At 49.1% G+C, this 21,289-nt stretch overlaps 1 protein-coding gene across 1 annotated transcript in view; it reads right to left on the reverse strand.

Annotated features, from left to right (window-relative positions):
- STAB1 (stabilin 1) overlaps nucleotides 1–21,289 on the reverse strand; it is a 57,660-nt gene that overhangs the window by 3,595 nt on the left and 32,776 nt on the right. Inside the window, exons 30-61 of the mRNA XM_086755975.1 lie at nucleotides 20,816–20,927; nucleotides 20,511–20,588; nucleotides 20,048–20,149; nucleotides 19,448–19,555; nucleotides 18,821–18,952; nucleotides 18,498–18,626; nucleotides 17,604–17,660; nucleotides 16,708–16,803; nucleotides 15,420–15,615; nucleotides 14,878–14,973; nucleotides 13,824–13,869; nucleotides 13,038–13,117; nucleotides 12,041–12,166; nucleotides 11,391–11,464; nucleotides 10,972–11,046; nucleotides 10,268–10,387; nucleotides 9,233–9,280; nucleotides 9,023–9,106; nucleotides 7,991–8,137; nucleotides 7,700–7,837; nucleotides 6,965–7,024; nucleotides 6,683–6,859; nucleotides 6,049–6,135; nucleotides 5,407–5,553; nucleotides 5,171–5,236; nucleotides 4,375–4,597; nucleotides 3,580–3,729; nucleotides 2,660–2,764; nucleotides 2,164–2,271; nucleotides 1,770–1,963; nucleotides 931–1,075; nucleotides 320–453 (exon numbers count right to left, since the gene is read on the reverse strand). Coding sequence (XP_086612101.1) covers nucleotides 320–453; nucleotides 931–1,075; nucleotides 1,770–1,963; nucleotides 2,164–2,271; nucleotides 2,660–2,764; nucleotides 3,580–3,729; nucleotides 4,375–4,597; nucleotides 5,171–5,236; nucleotides 5,407–5,553; nucleotides 6,049–6,135; nucleotides 6,683–6,859; nucleotides 6,965–7,024; nucleotides 7,700–7,837; nucleotides 7,991–8,137; nucleotides 9,023–9,106; nucleotides 9,233–9,280; nucleotides 10,268–10,387; nucleotides 10,972–11,046; nucleotides 11,391–11,464; nucleotides 12,041–12,166; nucleotides 13,038–13,117; nucleotides 13,824–13,869; nucleotides 14,878–14,973; nucleotides 15,420–15,615; nucleotides 16,708–16,803; nucleotides 17,604–17,660; nucleotides 18,498–18,626; nucleotides 18,821–18,952; nucleotides 19,448–19,555; nucleotides 20,048–20,149; nucleotides 20,511–20,588; nucleotides 20,816–20,927 — 3,640 coding nt within the window. The remainder of the gene's footprint in view (nucleotides 1–319; nucleotides 454–930; nucleotides 1,076–1,769; nucleotides 1,964–2,163; nucleotides 2,272–2,659; nucleotides 2,765–3,579; nucleotides 3,730–4,374; nucleotides 4,598–5,170; nucleotides 5,237–5,406; nucleotides 5,554–6,048; nucleotides 6,136–6,682; nucleotides 6,860–6,964; nucleotides 7,025–7,699; nucleotides 7,838–7,990; nucleotides 8,138–9,022; nucleotides 9,107–9,232; nucleotides 9,281–10,267; nucleotides 10,388–10,971; nucleotides 11,047–11,390; nucleotides 11,465–12,040; nucleotides 12,167–13,037; nucleotides 13,118–13,823; nucleotides 13,870–14,877; nucleotides 14,974–15,419; nucleotides 15,616–16,707; nucleotides 16,804–17,603; nucleotides 17,661–18,497; nucleotides 18,627–18,820; nucleotides 18,953–19,447; nucleotides 19,556–20,047; nucleotides 20,150–20,510; nucleotides 20,589–20,815; nucleotides 20,928–21,289) is intronic.

Below are 21,289 nucleotides of genomic sequence, written 5' to 3' on the forward strand. Positions count from 1 at the left end.
AGAGGAAAACGAATTATTAGATTAAAAATAATACTGCTGGCCTGGGCTTTCTGTCCCGACACACACTGCCATTGTGCAGCCTTATTGGCCATTCCTCCAACACCTAACGGGTTGGGTGCTGCCAGAGGTCTCATCCCAATGTGACTGCCAAGACCCACCAGCCCTCCTGGTTTCATGATTGTAGATGGAGCAAGGAGGGCCTGGCCCAGGGGATGAGAGGTCATCCACCCACACCTCATGGGCTCGCTACCACGAGAAGCATGTCTCCCACCCCACAAGGCAATGGACCCAGTCCCTGCCCAACCTCTGCATCCCTGACCTGCTGTGCTGCCGAGAGCTGCCGGAAAGTGGCCAGGGAAGCGCCTTCTGCGGCACAGGCCGCCTGAGCCTGCTCGTAAGTGAAGTCGTACTTTTTCCGGGGTGACTGCAGATGAAATACGCCCATAGTCTTATCTGCAAAATGCCAAGGCCAGGGAGCATCAGTACAGTATGGAGAGCGAGCAGACTCCCTGGGGCAGTTGATGGGTCCCCTCTGTGAGCACAGACAGCACTGCCAACGAGGGTGCTCTGTGCTGCACGGGAAGGGTGGGACGTGGACAATACTCAAGTGAGGGCGAGGTGGGATGTAGCATGGCTTCCTCTGAGCTTCTCGCCTTCCACGAGGGACCCAGTGCTTACTGGCAGTGTAATCCCACCAGAGGCCATCTCACATGTCACTCCGGGGCAGACAAGGATGGCTCATCGTGTAAGGGAAAATGGAAACGTGAAAACCAGACCAAGCTACAAAGTTCCTTGGCCTGGTTCCTGGTTCCTTGGCCATCCCACCCTCCAGCTCTCCTGAGGGGTGCCCCAGCCAGAAGGTGGAGAATAAGGGAGTGTGACCTCTCCATGGACTATCATCCCTGGCACTGCAGGGTTGAGCACGCTCACCATGAAAGTGCAGGTCAGTGCAAATGGCCTCCCGATGGCACTGCCCGTTGTCTTCCAGGCACCGATCCGTGGGTGGCACGGCCTCTTCCAGGCACTGGATCCCATCCCCAATGTAGCCCTGCTTGCACTCGCAGTGCCGCTCGTTCTGCAACACAAAGGAAGGATGGCATTTGCGTGAGTGCAAACACAGATGCCAGCTGGGGATACTTGTATCCCTGTGAAGACGGGGATGAGTCTTCAGAATGCCTCCACAGCCCGCTGGGACCATGACAGAGCTATGAAAGAACACATGGCCTCTGTCCTGCTCCCATATCGAACTGCAGGTGAAACAAAAAAATGTCACATTGACTCCTTGTCACATGCTGTTTGAAGGACAGCTGAGCTTTGAGGTATGTGGCTCATGGTTCTTGCACTGCATTATGTTTCCCATCCCAGCTTCTGGCCTGCAGCAAGCAGCTTTGGTTCCTCTGCAAAAATAGCTGGCATTGTCCTCAAAGGACCATGCTGGAGCCCCCAGGACAGTCCAGAAATGCCACGACTGACACAGCTTATGCCCTTTGGACAGAGGAATCGGGAAAAATGGCCTCAGCGTAACATCAGCAGGACCATCACCACAGCCTGGCAGCAGACCCAGGGCCCAGCCCCTGCCCAGCAGTAAGGAGCTGCAGGATGAGCACAACAGCTGAGGGAACCAGAGAGGAGTGGCAGGCCTGGGGACTGCAGTAACAGGGCACACTGTCACATTGCTGTCCTCCAGCAGCCTGAACCATCCTACGGCAGCCACGCTGCGCTGCTCTCCCAGGCACGCAGACCTCCCCCGACCCAGGGGGTGCACTCACCGGCCCGGTGCTGATGCAGTTAGCGTGCTGGCTGCAGTCCCCGTTCCTACCGTCCGCACACCTGTCTATGGGGTCGCAGACGTAGCCGTCACCTCCATACCCGGGGGCACAGGCACAAGAGACGTTCACGCCAATCTGCGTGCAGTGTGCATTTGTGTCACACCCCCCGTTGTCCTGGCTGCACATGTCGATCACTGCAGGGGTAAAAGTGTGAGGTCAACTAAAACACCTTTGCTAGGTGTGTGGTGGTCTGTCTGTCCTGCCAGTCATCCCATGGATATGGCCATCCTCCACGGAGCTGCTCAGGAGATGGTCACCTGTTGTCTTGCTGTGTTGTCCGCTTTCCCTTTCGCTCACCACCCTTCCATCCCAGCCCTCCGTGGCTCCCCTCTACCTGAGCACATTCTCCCGTCTCCTTCGTAGTGTAGGTTGCATTCACAGAGGTTGCCAGAACGGCACACAGCCTGGGGGTGGCACGGTGGAGAGCAGGTGGGCGTCATGACTGAAACCAGAACACACACAACTCAGAATCATCTAAGGGCTGCAACGTGGGCACGGCTGCCATCACCAGCCTCTGCCCCAGGCCACCTGCCTCATGCTCCCCCCTCTTTCCCTCTGTGCTTTTCTGCAGATGCCTTGCCCAAACCCAGAGGATCACTAGTCCTTCAGATAAGCCTCAGGCCTTCAGCTCACCCTCAAGCTTTTCCTGGAGCACCTCTGAGCTCAGGGACTTGTTCATGATCAAGTGCAGCTTTCCTGCTCACCACCCCAACCCTTGTGAAACTCAGTATCACGGGCCAGATCTCAGGATGAGCCCCACAACTGGGAGCTCCTTTTTTGTAGGTATTTCTGAGCAGCTGGCTTGAACAATCCAGCTTGGCATCCCTCACCTAGTCTGATTTCACAGTGGTTTCCGGTCCAGCCCTCAGCACAGAAGCAGAAGCCATCGCCATGCAGTCCTCCGTTGCACACACCATTCTCAGTACAGCTACACTCTGTGAGGAACAGGTAAAAACACTGTCACAGCACTGAAAGGCCATGCTCAGGCCACGGGACAGCCACGTGGCAGAAACACAGCTTGTGCGGGCAGTGCATGAAGGCACGGCAGTATGCACACATCCCCTGTTGCTGCCAGCCCTGGCCTCCCCGCCCTGCAACATGCACCCTTCATCGAGGAGGGGAGGCCTCTCTGCACCCACAAACCCCCGTTGTTCCCCTCCCCATAGCATTTCTAGAGATGTGTTTTTCAGTCTTGAGTCCCTGCAACCATACAGCCATCAAAAACATTCTTGGAGACCCTGTAAAACCCAGCTTGGAACGAGGGAACGGGGAACTCCCTTTTCCTTCCCTTTGCCTCACAGGGGCATAGGTCTCTGCTGAGCACGTCCCAGGAGATGCTCTTTCTGTACAGGGTTCATCACGATTTAAGAATCTGGCCCCAGCCCAAAATACATCATAATGCTTTCTGCCAGACTGGGGCTCTCAGCTGCGCTTGACAAATGAGGAGGAGTTTTTGACCACGGGCCCTCGGCCACCCAGCCTTCTCAAACTACAGCTGGAGTAGTTTGAGATGGCAAACTACGTTTGCCCGAAGAGGTGTCCTGCCAAGAGCCCACGGAGGGATGTCCCCAGCCCCAGAGGTGTGACGGAGCGTTACTGGGACCGATGCATATGGGACAGCACTGATTCCCATGCTGTAAGCTGCAAAGAGGTCAGCTGAGTACTCGCTTCTCCTCCGAGTAGCACCATGTGCCACAGCCACCTCTGCACAAACCTCTGCATTGCTGCCACCCCACAGCTGCCCCCTTACCTCGGCAGTCTGCCCCATATCTGCCCGGCGCACACAGCTCACAGCTGGTCCCAATGAAAGCCTGGCTGCAGTTACATCTCCCTGAGCCACCGATCTTGTCGTCGCAAGTACCACGGTTACTGCACGGTGCCTCCAGCCCTCCCGGGCACGCTGGAAATGAGGCACCTTAGTGAGGCTGTGGTGACAAAGTGACCCTGGGCTGGAGGGGAGCCTGGTGCCATGTGAGCTGCCGCTTACAGGGTGCTTGGACTGCAGAGCCTGCTCGGCAGTCCTAGGAGTGAGTTCTGGGGACAACCCATGACAATAAACCTTAGGAAGGGGGGCAAGAAGGACAAATTTGGCATAGCTTCCAACCTGGGATGACCCTCTGCTGCAGCACGCTGAGTTTGTGCTGGCCTTTCTCATGCTAACCTGGCAGCAGAGTCATGCAAGGATGTGAATTCTGCCCGTAGAGGAAGGGCAGAGGGCAGATGCCGGGGAATGGTTGAACATCAGCAACATCTAGGGGTGAGTGACATGTCTGACAGCCACCCACCGCAGCCCTATGCCCAGGGCTCTCCACAGGGACAAGCAGTTCTCCAAGGAAAGGGAATTCCCTGTTACGATACCATCCACACATGCTCCCAGGGGATTGTTCCCTGCACCCTCCACAGACTGGAGATCCCTGTCTGGGGTTTTGCCCACCCTTCCCCAGAGAAGCACATTCATGGACACCAGACGTCTGCGCTGAACCCATAATGCCAGCTTTCCACAGGAGAAAGGGTCGGGGCGGGAAAGGGTCCTGTGGCTCCTTACCCTGACAGTCACGGCCATAATGGTTCGCACAGCACTGAGGGACCCACTGGGCAGAAACACAGCTCCTCCTGCAGCCTCGTTTCAGAGGCCCCCTGGAAGAGAAGTGTCTTCTGAAGGGGTCCCACGGGGAGGGCCAGGACGGCCGCAACAGGGAGTTGCGGTGAAACAGAAAAGTGTTTCTCAACAGCTGGTTTCCATAATAGTAGCAGCGCCTGGTTTCCCCCTGCGAGGAAACAGGCAAAACACAGAGTGCCACATTGGTCACTGACATCTCACCTTGACTTTTCTTGTGCCACTTATTCAGTTTTACAACAAGCAATAGAGGCTTCCTAATATGCAATGGGGCTGGTGACAGAGGAGCCACAGATGTACCTCAGGGACATGCCAGAAGCCCAGCAGAGAGAGATAATGGGCAATGCAGTGAGAGTGGGGTACAACCACTGCCCCCCAAGGCTGCTCACCATCTGAGTCTATCTCCAGCAGCCAGGCCAAACTCTTTTGCTATAAAGCACTCAGAGAAGCCCCCAGCGCTGCTGCAGGGACCCCTGCAGCTGCTGTCACCCATACAGGGACTGATCAAACAAAGACCACTGGAGCCCCTGATCTCATGTTGTTCAGCCCAGCTCCTGCTCTATGGGACTGCATGACTTCAGGCAAGGCATAGACAATGCGACTGAATCGAGGGACTCGCCACATGCAGGTGGGCTTTCATTTTGCTGCTAAAACATGAGAGGCATGTGGGTATTGTCATCATCCCTATAACAGGCCTCCTCAGTGACAGAGCTGTGAGCTTTACCTGTTGAACGGAGCCAGCAGGGCAGGGTGGCTCGAAGCCACAGAGTCCACAGCTCTCTGTAGATCCCTGTGGAGGGGAAAAAGAAACCCCATAACAACTCAATATGTGTTTCTGCCTCTCTCGGCTGCTCAGAGCTTTGCCGAGGAAGAGCAGCAAGCCCTCCCAACAACCCTCTTCCCAGTCATGGGGCTCAACAGATGGCACAGATCCTCATTGGCCTCATTGCAAATACTCACCTGCAGCTCAATGAACATGAACTCATCACACCGAGATCCCAGATCCGGTGGCTCCAACAGCCTATCGATGCCATAAGCAATGCCCCCATTGAATTCCATGTGCCTCTGGATGATGGTGGCATCGCTGTTCCCCACCAGAAGCTCCCCCTGCCAGAGGAAGAAAGCAACTTATGATCCTGGCACATCCTACATCCTGGCTGCACCACCCAGAAGTTGCCCCTTTTGGCTGCCATGACTTCTCATTCACCCCAAGAACTCTCCAAAATCTCTGTGCTCGTGTCCTTGACCACCCTTCCTGATTGCCACTTTTCATGGCCTTCTCTTCTAAGAAATGGCCTCTGTCCATGCAACAGGTGCTCTGTAAGGGTCATAGCACTATGTGGTTGGCTTCACACTCTGGTCATCAGGAAGTGCACGTGCAGATACCACACACCTCTGCATTTTCCTGCCAGCTGGCCACAGAGCATCGAGCCTCTCTACAGGCTCAGCTATAGTCAGGGGAATGGGGTGTCTCAGCCTGCAACCACCCCAGCTCTGTGTTCACTTCCCACTGGTAACCAACACAGAGCACCAGTTGCCCTGTGGCTACTCCCAGGGATCCTTGCTCAGAGGAAAGCAGAGCCCAGCATCTGCATCACTCACCACATGGGTTTTACTGCAGCTGAACGAGACGGTGGAGCCATGCATGGTCCGTATGTATTTGACTTGGGGCATGTTACCAGCAACAATCTAAGAGGAAAAAAGGAGACTATTAAGAGAGGGACAGGCAAAACTGGCAGTTCATACTTCTAATGGGATGGTGCCTGGTAAGGACAGGGATCAGCAGCCACACTTGGGAGGAGGTGTGACGTGGCAGCACATGAAGCTGGTGTGGGTAGAACAATGTAACTACGCTGGGTTAGTCCCAGATTCCTGAACAGTGAGAGACCAGTGTGCATAAGCAGACCCTGGTTTTGCTAAGCTGGACTCTTCCCTTATTCAGCACTCCTATAGACAAGAGCCTGTTTGTGAGCCTTGCATTGACGCTCCAGAGGTGATGTGGCCTCCCCAAGAAGCTGATCACAGAAGGTTTCAGCTCAGCCACGCTGCACCAGAGGTTCATGATGACTTGTTGCCTCACATGCTCAAACAGCTTTGGGTCTTCTCAAGACAGCTAATATGCTGCATGTTCTACAGCAGCGAAATATTTGGCAAGGACACTCCGGCGTAACCATAGGCAGGTTATGGCAGCTCGCGTGGCCTCAGGAGGTAGGAGCTTGTTTGTTGTCACATTTACCTTTGTGTCCCTGATCATGTGTGCTTTGAGGTAGGAGGCCAGCACGTCCCGATGCTCTCTGCGGTACAGCCACTTCTGCCTTTTCTCTGAGAGGGCATTAAATGCAGCATCTGTGGGCCACAACATGGTGAAGGGTCTATGCACGGGGTCACTAACCAGTGGAAGCAGTTCCGCGTCCTGTCCGAGATAAGACAGCATACAAAGAAAAAGCCAAAAGCCAAAACTGAGTGTGCACATGTACATGTCACCTCGCCACAGAGCAGCAGGAATTCGGTTGCTCACCTGCAGCAGCTTGCTATAAATGGTGTACCCAAAGGCCTCTGCCACTTCCGTGATATTTTGCTGCAGAGGGAAGAAAGGAAATAATCACCACTAAGAGGTCCCTCTCCAAGACCTGGAGCAGTAATGCAAGGGATAGACCAGACGGTTAACAACTACAGCAGCTAAACACAAGCTTATCTCTGTCATCATCATGCCGATGGATTTGGCCTGGCAATTCAGCAGCTGCTACTTTTCTGATTTCTCCTGGGTAGATGCTGCTACAGTAGGAGCTGGAATGAATTTCAGCACTCTGTTGTGCTGTACAGAAAATGTGTTATTTACTGTAAAATGCAGGATCTATAAGCTCCTAGCACTTGTTTGAGGAGTACCAGAGAGGTTTTGGCAATCTCACACCGCAATCTGCTCTGCAGTGGAAAAGGAATGTGATGGTTGGCATAGGACACGATTCCTCTGCCTACATCCAGTCCTGTTCTTCCCTAGTGATGAATCACAGCTTCTTCTGTCCCAAATGTTGCCATGCCACAAATGTTGTCAATGTCACAAGCCAAATTTATGTCCTCAGACATGCCCTACACAGCTAGGAACAGGGAGGAAGAGCACCCCACATGGCCTTGGGCTGAGGGTGGGGGTGGAAAGCCTTACTAGGGACAGCACTATCAGAGCTGTTGGGAGAAAGATTGGAGCGCTGTCCTCACCGCGGCAGTTATCAGGGCACAGTTACTGCTTCAGACTTACCTGTGAGATCTCTGAAGAAACGTTACGGTCTACTAGGTCACTTGGAATGAGGATCTGGTTGATTAAATGAATGACCCCATTCACACCGATGATATCACTCACAACCACTTTGGCTTCCTCATTGAGATAGATGCTATTCTGAGAGAGAAGGGATGCGATAAGGTACTCCCATCCACAGCACTGCCCTATAAGCCATCTGTGGGCCGTAGGCAAGCCACAGTGCCTTCAAATGACAGCAGAAGTGACGTCCTGACAAGTGGGACAGGGAAGGGAATCATAGCAGAGAACTACCTCTTTCACTGTGATCTTTATTTTGTGGCCAGATAAAGATGTAAGGGACTCCTGGGCTTCCAGGTCACTGGACAGCAATTTCTGGCAACCCACCATGTGGTAGCGAAGCAGGTCCCGGAGGAGACCTCTGCTCCTCCACTCCTCAAACTACAGAGAGAAAACAAGAATGAGATCACACCAGGGGCACTTTGCCTCGTAGCAGGGGGCCCAGAGCTGATGAGGGAGCCCTGGATTGTCCAAGTCCCCTTTGACCCATCCCTGTAGGAAAGCCAGTTTCTCCCAAAATGTGCTGAATGCACAAAACCATTTGAAAGCTTTGGGAAATTTCATTCAGCTTGACAAAAGCAGCATTCAGGTCCCTTGATGGAAGACAAATGACCATGTTGTCCTTCAGGAAGTGACACCTGGGATATGTGGTCATTGGGAATTCTCCCTTTACTGGGTGGGACTAGTGGTGTGAAGCTGTACAACAGGACTTGTGAGTGATGGTATTAGGATCTTCCACTACACTGACATCAGAAAGCTGTTGGTCAAGAATCTGTCTGGTTCATAGGGTCATGAATGTCTCCTCCCTCATGCCTCCACTTGCCCTAGACATCCCACTTATTGGGACAAGAAGGAAGGGATCAATGGAGGCAAAATAGCAGAGCCTGGGGCACAGAGGAGGAATAAGAAGTCTTTATCACAGATTCTGTGAAGCCTTGCTTTACCAGTCCTAACAGCCACGGGTAATGGAAGTCACTATGCATCACTGATTTGGCACACATGTACCTCTGAGGACCATGAGGCAGGGGCTCCAGTAAGGGCCTCCTTAACAACAGGAGCCATGTCCTCCCCTACCCCGATTGTCTCTGTAGTGAGTCGGCATCCAAACCTCTGCCCTTATGCTGATGGAGAATAGGAGATGCCTTTAACCCTCTGCAGTGCAGCCCCTTTGCTTCAGTTCACTGGGCAGAACAGCCCCAGAGGGGACACTGCCATGACTGGGGTGTGCCAAACACCCAACAGTGCTTGGGATGGGAGGACACTTACCGTTGTGGTGTTTCCTATGAAATCTGTCCGTGGGACGAAGAGAGTGAAAGGCCCTGCCCCACTGAGCTCCTTGATGTTTTCTGCCTGCAGCAGAAGAGCATTTGTGGGAAAGGAAACAGAAAGCACAGTTCCCGTTAGCAAGACCCTTTGTAGAAAACCCTAAGTGGGATTTACTACACAGAGACAAGAACAAAGCCGTTTGTTACCAACCAGTATCATCTTAAAGAACGTGGATGCATCTTTGATCCTTCCAAGCTCCTTAAATAAAGAGAAACAGCTGGTGTTAGCAGAGTCCTTTCCACTTGCTCCTGGCTCGCCAGCAAGGTGACCTGCTCCTTCCACTCCAGGTCACTCTCCCATCCCAATGAGGCACCGGTTCTCCTGACACACCATAGTGATCTTCCCCTCTCTCCCTTGCCAGCACGGATGACGAGGAGGTTACAAAAGCAGGCCTGGACCAGACCTCTGCCTCCATTCGCAGTGCTGCAAAATGGAGCAGACTGAGAGGTGAAAGCTGGCTGCTTCTTCAGTAGCTGTCTCATAGGTTTAACTGCCCCCGTGCTCCTGCGACACCTCGAGTGCTTCACAAAACCTCTGCTTTAACCTCACTGTGCTGCCACTATCAGTTCTGGGATGCTGTCCAGAGTGGCAGACATAGGCGTGGCACAGCAAAGTCCCTTTCCTTACCACATTAACTTTCAGTAAGAGCAGAAGCACAAAGCTGAGACCATCTCTTTTCTCTTGGCTCTGCTGTGGGCATGACAGCTTTTATTTGCCACTACTAGAAAAGGTCACCAGTTTTCCCAAGGATGGCTGTTGAATTGGCAACAGAGCTAGAGACAGATTGCTACCCTCCAGACTGAATCCCAAGTGCTGGCATGGCCACGGAGGACACCTGCCCTGATCCCACAGACGAGAAGTGGGTTCCTTTCGGGGAAAAAAAAAATATTCCCATTTCCTTGTCTCATTAAGAAAACAGCTCCCTAGAGGTATGGCCAATGCTGCTGACAGAGCAGCAGTCTTCACATTGCAGCTCCCTTACTGTGCTTCTCTCCCCCAGCTGGCACCCCAAATACACCTACAATTTATGGATAGCTTGCCTGAAAGCACCTGTCTGTACCTACAGCACACGTGTTGATACGACACCACAGACCTGCTTGCCCGCAGCTTACACTTGGAGGGGAGGGAGTGGTTTGCTGCAGGGCTGGAGGCCTGAACAGAAAAGATGCTGCGCATGCTTCTCACCTGATACAGTTTGCCATGGCAGGTGAAGCCATCTCCAATACTGTTCCGAGAGCAGGAGCAGTTTCGAGTGCCAGGGCCTGTGTACTTGCAGAGCCCAAATGGACTACAGCCTCCATTGTTCTAGCAAGAGAAGTGAAAGGCTTGTGTGGAGGGGTATCATCAACAATTTGAACAGTCACTTGCATGTGGGAGCTGCTAACCACATCCAGCCCAGTGGGAGGGAAATCATTCCTCCCATCTGTCTAATGCCTTGGAATAAACTTCACCCAAATCCTCAACGGCTTTTCAGCAACAAATCCTACTGTGAAACAAAACTTCTGCACCTTACTTTGGAACCCACAGTGATGACAAAATCATGTCATGATTCAGAGAGATTTTGACATGGCAGCAATGTGAGCAACATATTACATTTAAGCTTTTGAGCATGTTGCACACAAAACAGATGCAGAGAAACAAGCCCACATACTTCCAACCCTATATCACTATTTCCACACTGCTTCTCCCCCAAGAGGGAGTGCCAGGTGGATGAGAGACTTGCAGGTCATTCTGAGAGGCAACAGGAACCAAACACACCTGGAAATCCCTTCGGTATGTGAAAGCTCTAAACAAGCAGGCTAACCCTGTCCTTGCTGTTAACAGTTGGGAGAAAGGAACGCTTCAAGGCTGTGGCCTCCACCTCTGATAGTAGCAAAATGCAGACATACCTGTTCACACAAGTTGATGGGGTTGCACTGGCTCACGCCATCCCCACTGTAACCAGGAAGACAGTTGCAGGCAACCTGGAGGGAGAACAGATGCTCAGCTTGAAACTTGGACCCAATAAAGAAAAGCACATGACGGCTGAGCTGGATGGAAAACATGTGGTATAGCATTTGTCATGCACTTCATGAATAACCACACTTCTGTCAACAACAAATATAACTCGAGACTATCTCCAGCCTCTGGCCAACAGAAAGCATCTCCTTTCAAGGAAATGGCAATCTTTTCATGCCCTTTTCAGACAACTCTTATGTGGAAGGTAATAAGCACAAGGCAGAGCACTGTGATGGAAAGGATTGTCTTTGAGAGAATCACACAGCTGGGACAACCTCCATAATGGTGCCCTGACACTCATCTTACTCACCTTCCTTGGGCCTGTTTTAATGCACTCCGCGTTGGTGTGGCAGCCCCCGTTGCTTTCAAGACAGAGATCAATTTCTGCAGCAAAACAATAAGGCCACATTGCTGAGGACTGCTCAAGACAGCTGGGAATTGCTGAATGAAAGAGGTACTGGGAAAGCCACACGGAGGACATTCCCAGCTTGGGAAACATCTCGGTGGAAAAGTGACTCGTGGCAGCAGGGAAGAACTGCAAGTTGCAAGTTCTACTCCTGCCACATGTGTGTGTCTGTGTTGTGATAAATCTGCCCACAGAAAATCCCACCTCTGCCTGGGTGTGCTTTAAAGGACATGAGAGGACTGGACCCTCCCACAGCTCCATCCTCATTTCAGAGCACCACTGTGGGAGACTGCTGAGCACATTCGTGTACCTACAGGTATGTACATACACACATAGATATATCTGTGCAAAAGCTTTGACGAAAAGCAGAAAGACAGTTGAATCAAGATCAGCCAGCAATTACTTGCTTTGAAATAATCACTGTATGAACAAAGTGAAAGGAGAATTGAGTTATTCAACACTTTAATCTGAAATTTTAATGCTTTTAGTCTGAAACTCCCCTTTGCTCAGGTAATGCCTCGCTGCTATCACCAGAACATGCACTGAGCACTCACCCATGCAGAGCGTCCCGTCTCCAGCATAGCCTTCCTTACAAACACAGGTTCTCTCTCCTGGGGACACTTTAGTACACACAGCGTGTATGGAGCAGCCACCATGATCGATAGTGCATGGATCTATTTCTGTGATCAGAAACAAGAGAGGCAGAATGAGCTCAGAACATCTAGGAAAGATGAACTGTGCCAGAATGATCATCCATGTTAACAAAAATCACAACATCTTTGTTTCTTAATGAAAGTGTAGGTCCTTCAAAGGCATGGGGCTTCATCCATATCTGAAAGAGGCCAGTCCAAAAGTCATGCTGAGCTTAAGTAACCCCCAAATTGGACTGAGAAGTCTTTCCGTCACAGTACTTGCTCACTGAGGACTAATGGTTAGATGACAACGTAAATGTTTGGGTTTTTTTTTTTCTTTTTCCTCCCTCCATCACCCATTTTCAAGCAAGGGCAATACTGAAAAGAAACAGTGATGTCTACCAGTGTTTTGACTGTTATAATTTTATCACTCTGAGTGTTTTTTTTCTTATCTGTTTGCTTTTGACATAGACCAGGTTTGTACGTAGCTCTAGAACAGTATCTGAAATCCTGCCTCATTTTGGCACAACTGCTGCACTGCTTCTACTGAATTTTGACATGGCCAGCAAATAGGAAGAGCACATAATATTCCATGGATTCATGGTCAAAATTGTTATATCTTTGCCACCGTTCTTGTGATATGCTTCTCTCTCCACAAGCAGTAAGAGCTGCCCTGCTACCCTTGCCTGCCTTTTTATCCCTCTCTTGCAGGCTCTAGCAACATCAAGAGCATCCCATGTAAAGCTCCAGACTGGAAAACCTCTCTACCAAAGCATGGCAGAGTTCATGGTGGATGGCTGAGAGTGATCTTTTCTCTGGCAACATCATGCCATTTATTTCACAAACAAAATCCTTGTCTTTGCGCAGTCTCAACAGACGTCTGCAAGCCCTGAATCTTGCCCATCCTTGCTGGACATACCTGTGCAATGGGTCCCATTCCCTGTGTATCCAGCAGAGCAGAAGCACATAGGTGTGGAATCTGCAGAGCTATTGAGGCAGCTGAAAGGGATAAACAATCACTGATGACATCTCCTGATTTGCTTGGCCAGTGGGAAACCCTATCCAAGTCTGGCATGTGCAAGTTAAGAGTCCACACTGACCACAGGAGGAACATCCCTAAAGTTGCTGTGTATTTCTTTACAGCACCAAATACTCAAGTCACAGTCACGCTGCCCAGGAAGCTGGCATCCAGGCACAGGCTTCACACCTCGCACAGGGCACCTTCACCATATCCACGTGCTTCTGCACAGTAAAATGGAGGTGGGTTGGGTCCCAATATTGCAAAACAGGAGACCAGGTAATGGATAGAGTAGGCAGCAAGAAGGAGTCATCACAGTCCATCAGCCTATTTAATGAAATTCCTTGGCAGAGGCAGGCGAGGCAGAAAGGGCTTGTCAGTGGCTGACTTGCTGTATGAATATGGCCAGACTTGGGAGTACCTTGGAGCCTCTGCTTTCTCCCATCCACATATGCAGAAGGAACTTGGAAAGATTTTGTGCTTAAACAGACAAAATCCCTGGGAAAAGTGGATGCAGCTTAGCACCAAAGACAGTTCCCAGGATGGAACTGACATTTATGCACCTTTAATGAGCAGGCATCTCCTCCCTCCTCTGTGAAGCTCTAAACACAGAATCAGCTCTATGCAAAACACATACACACACATATGGCTTTCTGAGAACAACCCAGCCCCTGTCTTTGTACTTACTTGGCCATTTGGTGGCAAGTGTTATTGCATAAGTCAATCTTGATTACTGCAAGAGAATACACAAACGTTACTTGGCATTTTCAATCTAGCACTTGCTGGGGACATTTCTGCCATCTAGAATAAAGGACTCTGCAAACAGCCTCAGTGCCACACTTGTGGTGCGCTGAACGATGATGGGACACAGCAGCAGTTATGCTAACTCTCATGTCCTACATGGCAGCAGGAAAACCTCACAAGATTTTTCTTCTAGCATTTCACAAGGGAGTGAATTCAGTGTTCTCTCTCTGAGACAACAGTTCAGTTTGATCCTACCTGCATGGCCTGCATTGCTAGGAATGAAACAAGGACTGAAACCTTGTTAATCCAGACACCCAGGGCCATTTGGCTTTGCCTCATTTGGAGCAAAAAGATGAACTTGTTTGCTTTGCATTTACACTAGACAGGACAGCTCCACTCAATCTTTGTGTGCAAACCTTTGAAGTCTCAAGTTATTTAAGAGCTTATATCCCTTTATCCCAATGGTAATCATAATCCCAAATCCCAGGAATAATTATCTGCAACATACTACTTCAACACACAATGACAGATTAATTGAGAACTGCAGACCATGGCCTGAGCTCACCTAAATCAGTAGATCTTGTGAGCAGACAAAGCAAGTCAGCAGACACACTGGGGCCCTTTGGAGGCTTCAGATCAAGCCCTGTCACCTTCTCAGGCAAGTAACAGGAGTCATGGTCAACCCAATCTAGCTGGGAGCTTCTGTGTCTCTCTCCCAGGGCAAGGGGCTGTTCTTGAGGTACCTCAAATCTCAGTGGGAACAGAAGCAGGTGATATGCTTTTCCCTACATGAATGTCACCCAAATAACTCCAGGGCTCATGCTGTTGGGGAAGTCACATCATAAATGCAGCTCATGCACAGGAATGAGCTAGCACAGTCTGATAAGCTTTCTGGGGGATGCAAAGCAAATGCAACTTTGGTCACCTTGTTCAGCTAACACAGATTTCTCTGCCAAAAGGGCAGTACTACACTACGGGTCCCTTCACACTCACTTACATTCTTGGCAGGTAGGGCCCTTCCACCCCGGGAAACAGTCGCAGCTCCCGTCCCCTTGCAGTCCGTCGTTACATATCCCGTTGTCACAGGCACATTCTGAAGGGGAAACAGAAACATGCATCACTGTCAGACCAACCAGGTCTCACAAGCAAAGTCTTTCTGCTCTATTCCTAATCCAATGCATCAAGCTTTCATTAAAAAAAAAAAGGTCACAGGAGTATCTCCTTTTGTTCCCTTGCTACCAGGTTAAAAATTCTAGGGATGGACCACCCAGCTCTACTTTCTATAGTTTGGGTGGCAGCAGGATGAGCGGCATAGCACAGTCTTGGTTTGAGGATGAAAAATGGGGCCACTCCTCTGGCTGGCCACAAGTGCCTACTCCCACTGTCCCTCTCTCGGCAGCCTGCCAGCTGTTTCCCTGTCTCGGATGTCTTGGGACATTTCTTCTCTCCCACCACCCCTCCCGAGAGCTGAGATGCGGTCACTCTTCTCCCCTTGCATGCAGGATGATAGAGACAAGCCACAATAGCCATCGGTGTCACCTGATTTGCAGTCAGCTCCGTATCGGCCTACTTCACACATTTCGCAGGCAGTGCCGTGGAAACCCTCCAGGCACTGGCACTCTCCGCTGCCCTCAATGCCGTCCTGGCATTCCCCATTCCCGGAGCACCACTGGCCTGGCTTCCCAGGGCACATTTCACACATGTGTCCGTAGTAGCCAGGGCAGCAAATGGACCTCTGGGGAACAAAAAAGAACAGGTTGGGGTGAGCCGTCTTGTGCAGCACAGTCAAGGTACAGCTTGACTGGGGAAGCTACTCTTCTCGTTTAACTACGCGATAGCCGTAATTTCTGACAATATGTGAAAGGACCAGATGGGCACAGTTAGGACAGAGTGAGCCCCCAAAAACGTAGTGCTCTGTTGTCCAGAGCCTCATGTAGAGGTCTGCACTGCAACTTGAACAACACTGGTTATTTGGTAACGTGAATGTTCAGTCCTGTGCCCTTGTAGCCTATCTCCTGCCTGTGTCCCACCAGGTCAGAGACTGTTGGGCAGAGAAAGGCTCTGCCAGAAGGTGATTTGCTTCAGAAGCCTGATTTGACTGCACTCATTTCTATCTGCATCTACCTATAGAGGGAGGCAACCATGATGGGTCCAAGTTGGATGGTACCGATGAAGAGAAACATCATCCAACAAAGGAATGCAGAAGTGCCCAGTGAGGTACAAATGCTGACTGAAGCTCTGCCTGTGGGCACCATATGTCCCACTGCCTCTCTCCCTTTTCCTCAATCTCTCATTCCCACCAAACCTTCCAGGGAGATGCTTCAATAGCTGTAAGAGCTCAAATTCATACAAGTCTTTCTACTACCATTTCCTCTTCAATTGTTTTCTCCCAGACACACATTTTCACAAAACTGGTGGGGGCCATAATAGCTGCGAGATCTTCTGCTCCTTGCTTTGGTTCAACTTCAGTTAGTCATCAGTTATTCAGGAAGGCATACACACAAGCAAAATACTATCATTCATGCCTCATTTCCTTAGGAAACCAGACTACAAACATTCAACTCCCTCTTATCCCCTGCAGGACAAAACACAAAGTAACGATACCAAAGCAGCAGATCACAGTCCATCACTGTGCAGACATTTCTGCAGGTTTGTTTTTTCTCCAGTGCCCTGTATCTCTAGGATGGAGAGCAACTCCCAGATGAGCCTGGTCTCAGCTATGCAATGACACAAATGCAGCCAGGACTTCAGTTGTATTTCCATGGCTGTATTTCTAATACCCATCTTGCTTTTGTCAAAATGAATCCAAGGCAAATGTTTTTCTTACCAGAGAAACTTTTGCACAGGTGAAATGGCAGCCAAGTATTCCTGGATCCCCAGAGCGTAATTCACAGCGAGCGAGATTTTCGCTTCCTGGCAATTCCTGCAGATATAATCAACATAGATACAGACTGAAGATATTACAATATTTAGAAAAACAGATTGTACATTTTGGTGCATATGACTGTGTTCTTGCCTAACAGAGGAATAATGCTTTTTATTCTACAGGAACAGCCCTAAAAATTTGAGACCAATGAGGCATCTCTAGATGTGAAGTCACCACACATGGTCTATTTTGTTACCTACCAAATCCTTGGTATATCTGTCAGGACTAATATTGAGAAAAAGTAATTGGTAAATGTTTGGCACAGAGTAAAGCAATGAAGCTTAAGAAGGGAGATGTAGCTGCTAGGCAACTCATAGCAGCATGGAAATGAAATGTTTAGTTGTTTTCCTCTCTGGAAACATTTGTCACTCACTCACAAATAAGCTGCAGGCACAAATGGCCCATCTGTGTGAATAAATCAGTCCGGGCTGGGAAATCACTGTTGGCACCTCTAAACTGTTTTTCCTTGATGATAATGTCAAAACGGTGAAAGATCAAAAAAGACATTTATTTTTTCCCCTTAAGAGAGGAAACTCCCCACACAGCATGCACTAAAGGACTCCTGAAATTCAGGCAAAGTCTGTTGCCAGCCCTGTAAGAAGCCTCATGGTTCATGTTGTTTTTTTTTTTCTGCATAAACCTCTGCTTTCTCTTACAAACTTTGCTAATGAATGAGCCACAGAGGACTCAAAGGTACATTTTTTCATGTATCGAGATGACATCTATAGACCAATGAAAGGACATCAAAGCACTATCTGCAAACAGTCTGTGAGACGTCACATGAATCAAAGACTCACCACAAGAACTGATCCAGGAGGACACTTGATCCCCTTCTCACATTTGCCGCATCTTGACTAGGGCACAGAGAACAGGACAAGTCACATGCGTGTTCTCTACCCACATTACACCAAGACACTAATCTTGAATTACAAATGGTGTTGTACAAGCTGCTGGCTGGGACAAAGACAAAGATGTATTTACTTCTGTGGCTCGAAACACCAAAAGTAGAAAAATCATGATGCATGATCCTCAGGTCCTGGCTGCTATCAAAGATTTCACACAAGGTCTTATTTCTGCACTCCAGAGACTGTACCACAAAACAAACCAGAAGTTACACCTTTCCTGAGTCTCTCAGCTGGAATAGGGCTTTCTGCAGGCCTGGAATTCATGCAAGGCTGAAAATACTTTTTTTTTCTCATTTGTAACAGCGCAGGCCTGCCTCAGTTTGACCCTGCAACCTTCAGCTGGCCAAGAGCTACAAGATACACCCAGGCTGGACTTCAGCCATGACTCTCCAGTAGACCACAGCATTTCCTAGGGGAGCCTCTGGACATGCCATGCAAGGATTGGGCTGGATTCTCCTTCCACAGCTGAGTATCTGGAAGTTCCTGCACCAGCCTGCCCCACAGCTGGCACTGTGAGAGAGTCCCAGCAAGGGAGCGATGTACAGCATAAGAGCTGTAGATCTGCTGCATTAGAAGTACAGAGTCTGAGGCTAGGAAGTGCCAAGTCTCCATGATGTCCCATTTCAACCTGTGGCTCATCTGGGGTCAGACTACGCTTGTAATACAGCTTGTACTGTCTCATCCATGTGGAAGAGACAAGGTAGGTCTTTTGCTATTCATCAGTTTGGTTCAGCAGGTGGAGAAATCCTGTGAAATGGTGGTCAGGTGCTTGGTAATCATCGTTACCTTTTGTATGGTGGTGGTATTGGCAGTGCAACGATTCTTCTGTATCTGGAGGACCTGTGAAATTCCAATCAGCATGCCGTTCTTTGTCTCAAGAAATTTTCCATCCAAAGGAATATTATTGACAAACTTCTGCAAAGGAGAAGGAAACAGCTGAGACAATAACCTTTGACTCTTTTTGCATGGATTGCTTGACAGCTGTCAGACAGCCACAGCAGGTAAACTGTACGGGTGTCCAAAACAGACATGGATGTATCCAGTACCAGCCTTAGAAAGTGATAGGGCTAGCCAGATCCTCAAATGGCAGAACAGCTGTCCCTCCTTACCTGGGTGCTGTTTTGATAGAACATTAGCCAGTAGGAGAGCCCTAACATGCTGTTCTTATGGATTCCACTTCTCAAATCCGTGGGCGAGAGCTTCTCTCCCAGTACAACGTGGTACTGCACCGTCTCGTTGTCCTAAGTCCGCAAAAAAAACAAATGTTAGGACTCTTTTGACTTCCTAGACTATAATTCAGTCAGACATATCGCATGAGAAGAGTTCCTAACCAATCTGTAACAGCTAACTAAGCCACAGAGTTTAGTAACTGTCTATCACAGATGACTGATCACACCTGATGACTCTGTTACTGGATGAAGTCATAAATGTTTTTTGGAAACTTTCAAAAGCTTCAAAATTGCCACAGACATGCTACAGCCCACCAGAAAGGGGAACATACTGTGCTGTCTATCTACATTCCAATCTACTCAGAAATTTGCACTTAGAGTCCAAATACTATTTTCAGATCCCCTTGCAACACCTCAGGAAACCTTCTAATTTCTCTCTGCCACATTTCTCCTAGCTTCTCCTCTCCATGCTCAAATCCACTGAACTCAAGTTCATGATCTGACAGCGTACATGTCCCTGCAGTTACCACAATACATATTCAAACTGTAAGCAATCAGTGAACTTACCAACTGTGTCACATTGGCAGCATGGCAGTACTCTTCGATGGAATTATTTCCAGGAACAAAAATTGTATATTTTTCAGAGGACTCAATTTTTCCAATGAGCTGATATTGCTAAAAAATGCCCAAACAGTAACATTAGCAATTACATGTGTACTCGTTAAAAACCAAACCACACATAAAATCAATTACAAAGGCAAAAGTGCTAGAGGAAACGCTTGAAAACGGGATGTACAACTTCTACTCAGGCACACAAGTGTAACTGGTTGCTTCTCCTCCTGGGCTGACATAAGTGCAGCTTCTGAATCATGAACAATCTTTTTCCTCTAGGCTGCTCTGCCGTGTACAAGCACGAGTGTGCCTGCAGTAGACAGGTCATCTTCCACTGTAATAAGATGCAATGATATAGAGATCTAATTGTAAGTATGTAACACTTTGGCTGCTCAAAAGAGCTCTCCCAGAAGATCCCTCATGAATGGTAGGAAACAGGTGGTCTCCTTTTTCTCACCAGGCAGTCTAAATTTTGGTCCATCGGTACAGGGTAAGGTGGATATTTGCTTAAAAGACAGTTCTGACAACAACAATGTGCTCACCTCAACTGCTTACCTGTAGCAACTTCTCGAATATGCTGAATGAGGCAACTGTCTTGAGCTGTTCCTGCAGACCTGGAGGACTTGGTGGGATATCTCCTGAAGGTGGCAACAAAACCTGGGGAAAAAGTGAGTTTATAAGCAAGGTTAGGCAAGGGTCTCAGGGGGAAATCACACTAGACTCTTGTCCTGCTTGCAAGAAAAGCAATTAGAAATGGCCTAATTTTACACAATTCTGCAATAGCCTTAACTCTTCTGTCAGCCAAGAGAAGAGGAACTACCCTCTCGCTTGTCCTGGAGACCAAATATTTTAAACATTAAACACTGCTGCACAGGAAACATCTGTCAGGATCTTGTGATAACCAAATATATTTTTGCCATTATATCCCTTCCTAGGCCCCGTCACAGATGCTGCAACACAACCTGCTGCTACAACTGCAGCAGTTCCCAGTTTCCCAGTATTGCATGTACCAATGTACCTTACTGAGGACATGAATAATGCCGTTGCTGGCAGGGATGTCGCTGACGACTATTCTCGCATTCTGGATGGTTAATACCTGCAAAAATGTCAGAGGGAGAAGCAAAAGGATTAGAAATTGCCAAGTAAATTCAAAACAAATATACTGTTCGTTCAAGTTTGCACACGATTGATCTGGGTGCAGTTTTTAAAAGATGTCTGAGTTTGAGGGCATCGGTGTTCCACTCAGGCTCTCCATTAGATGCAGCAGCTCTTAAGCAATTTAATTTTATCTTTGTACATGTGCATTACATAAGAAATCCTTACAGCGCTCCTGGAGTTTATCTGCCATCTGGTCTGCGGGTTGAGGGTGGGTAATTCTGGCCTGTCGTACTCTTTGAGCTTTTCACCAGTGAAGACACCTTCAAGAAAGTGGGCCCTGAAGGGAACAATGGTAGGTAAAGAAAAGTTTAGGGCACTGTTTCTAATAACAGGGAGAAAAGATCGTATCACCCAACATTCAACGACTCTTACATAAAGTACTTAAGAATGTGGAGAGAATGATGGAGGGAATTACTTGTCCTGATGCCATCTTCATCTACATGACAAGGAAAATCTCTCTCTGCAAATGCAGACCCTCTTCCCATAGCCTGTGGTCTGTTATGTTTTAAATGCCTACTAAATTCTTTGCCTCTTAGATAGTTAACCTTGCTTCTATATTTATCTCAAGATAACTGTTTATTGGTCTTATACAAGCAGAAATCCAGCTCATGGCTATGTTACTGTTGTTTGGCATTATAA

Source organism: Chlamydotis macqueenii, chromosome 10, assembly GCF_036417535.1.
Source record: "Chlamydotis macqueenii isolate bChlMac1 chromosome 10, bChlMac1.mat, whole genome shotgun sequence".
Lineage (NCBI taxonomy): Eukaryota > Metazoa > Chordata > Aves > Otidiformes > Otididae > Chlamydotis > Chlamydotis macqueenii.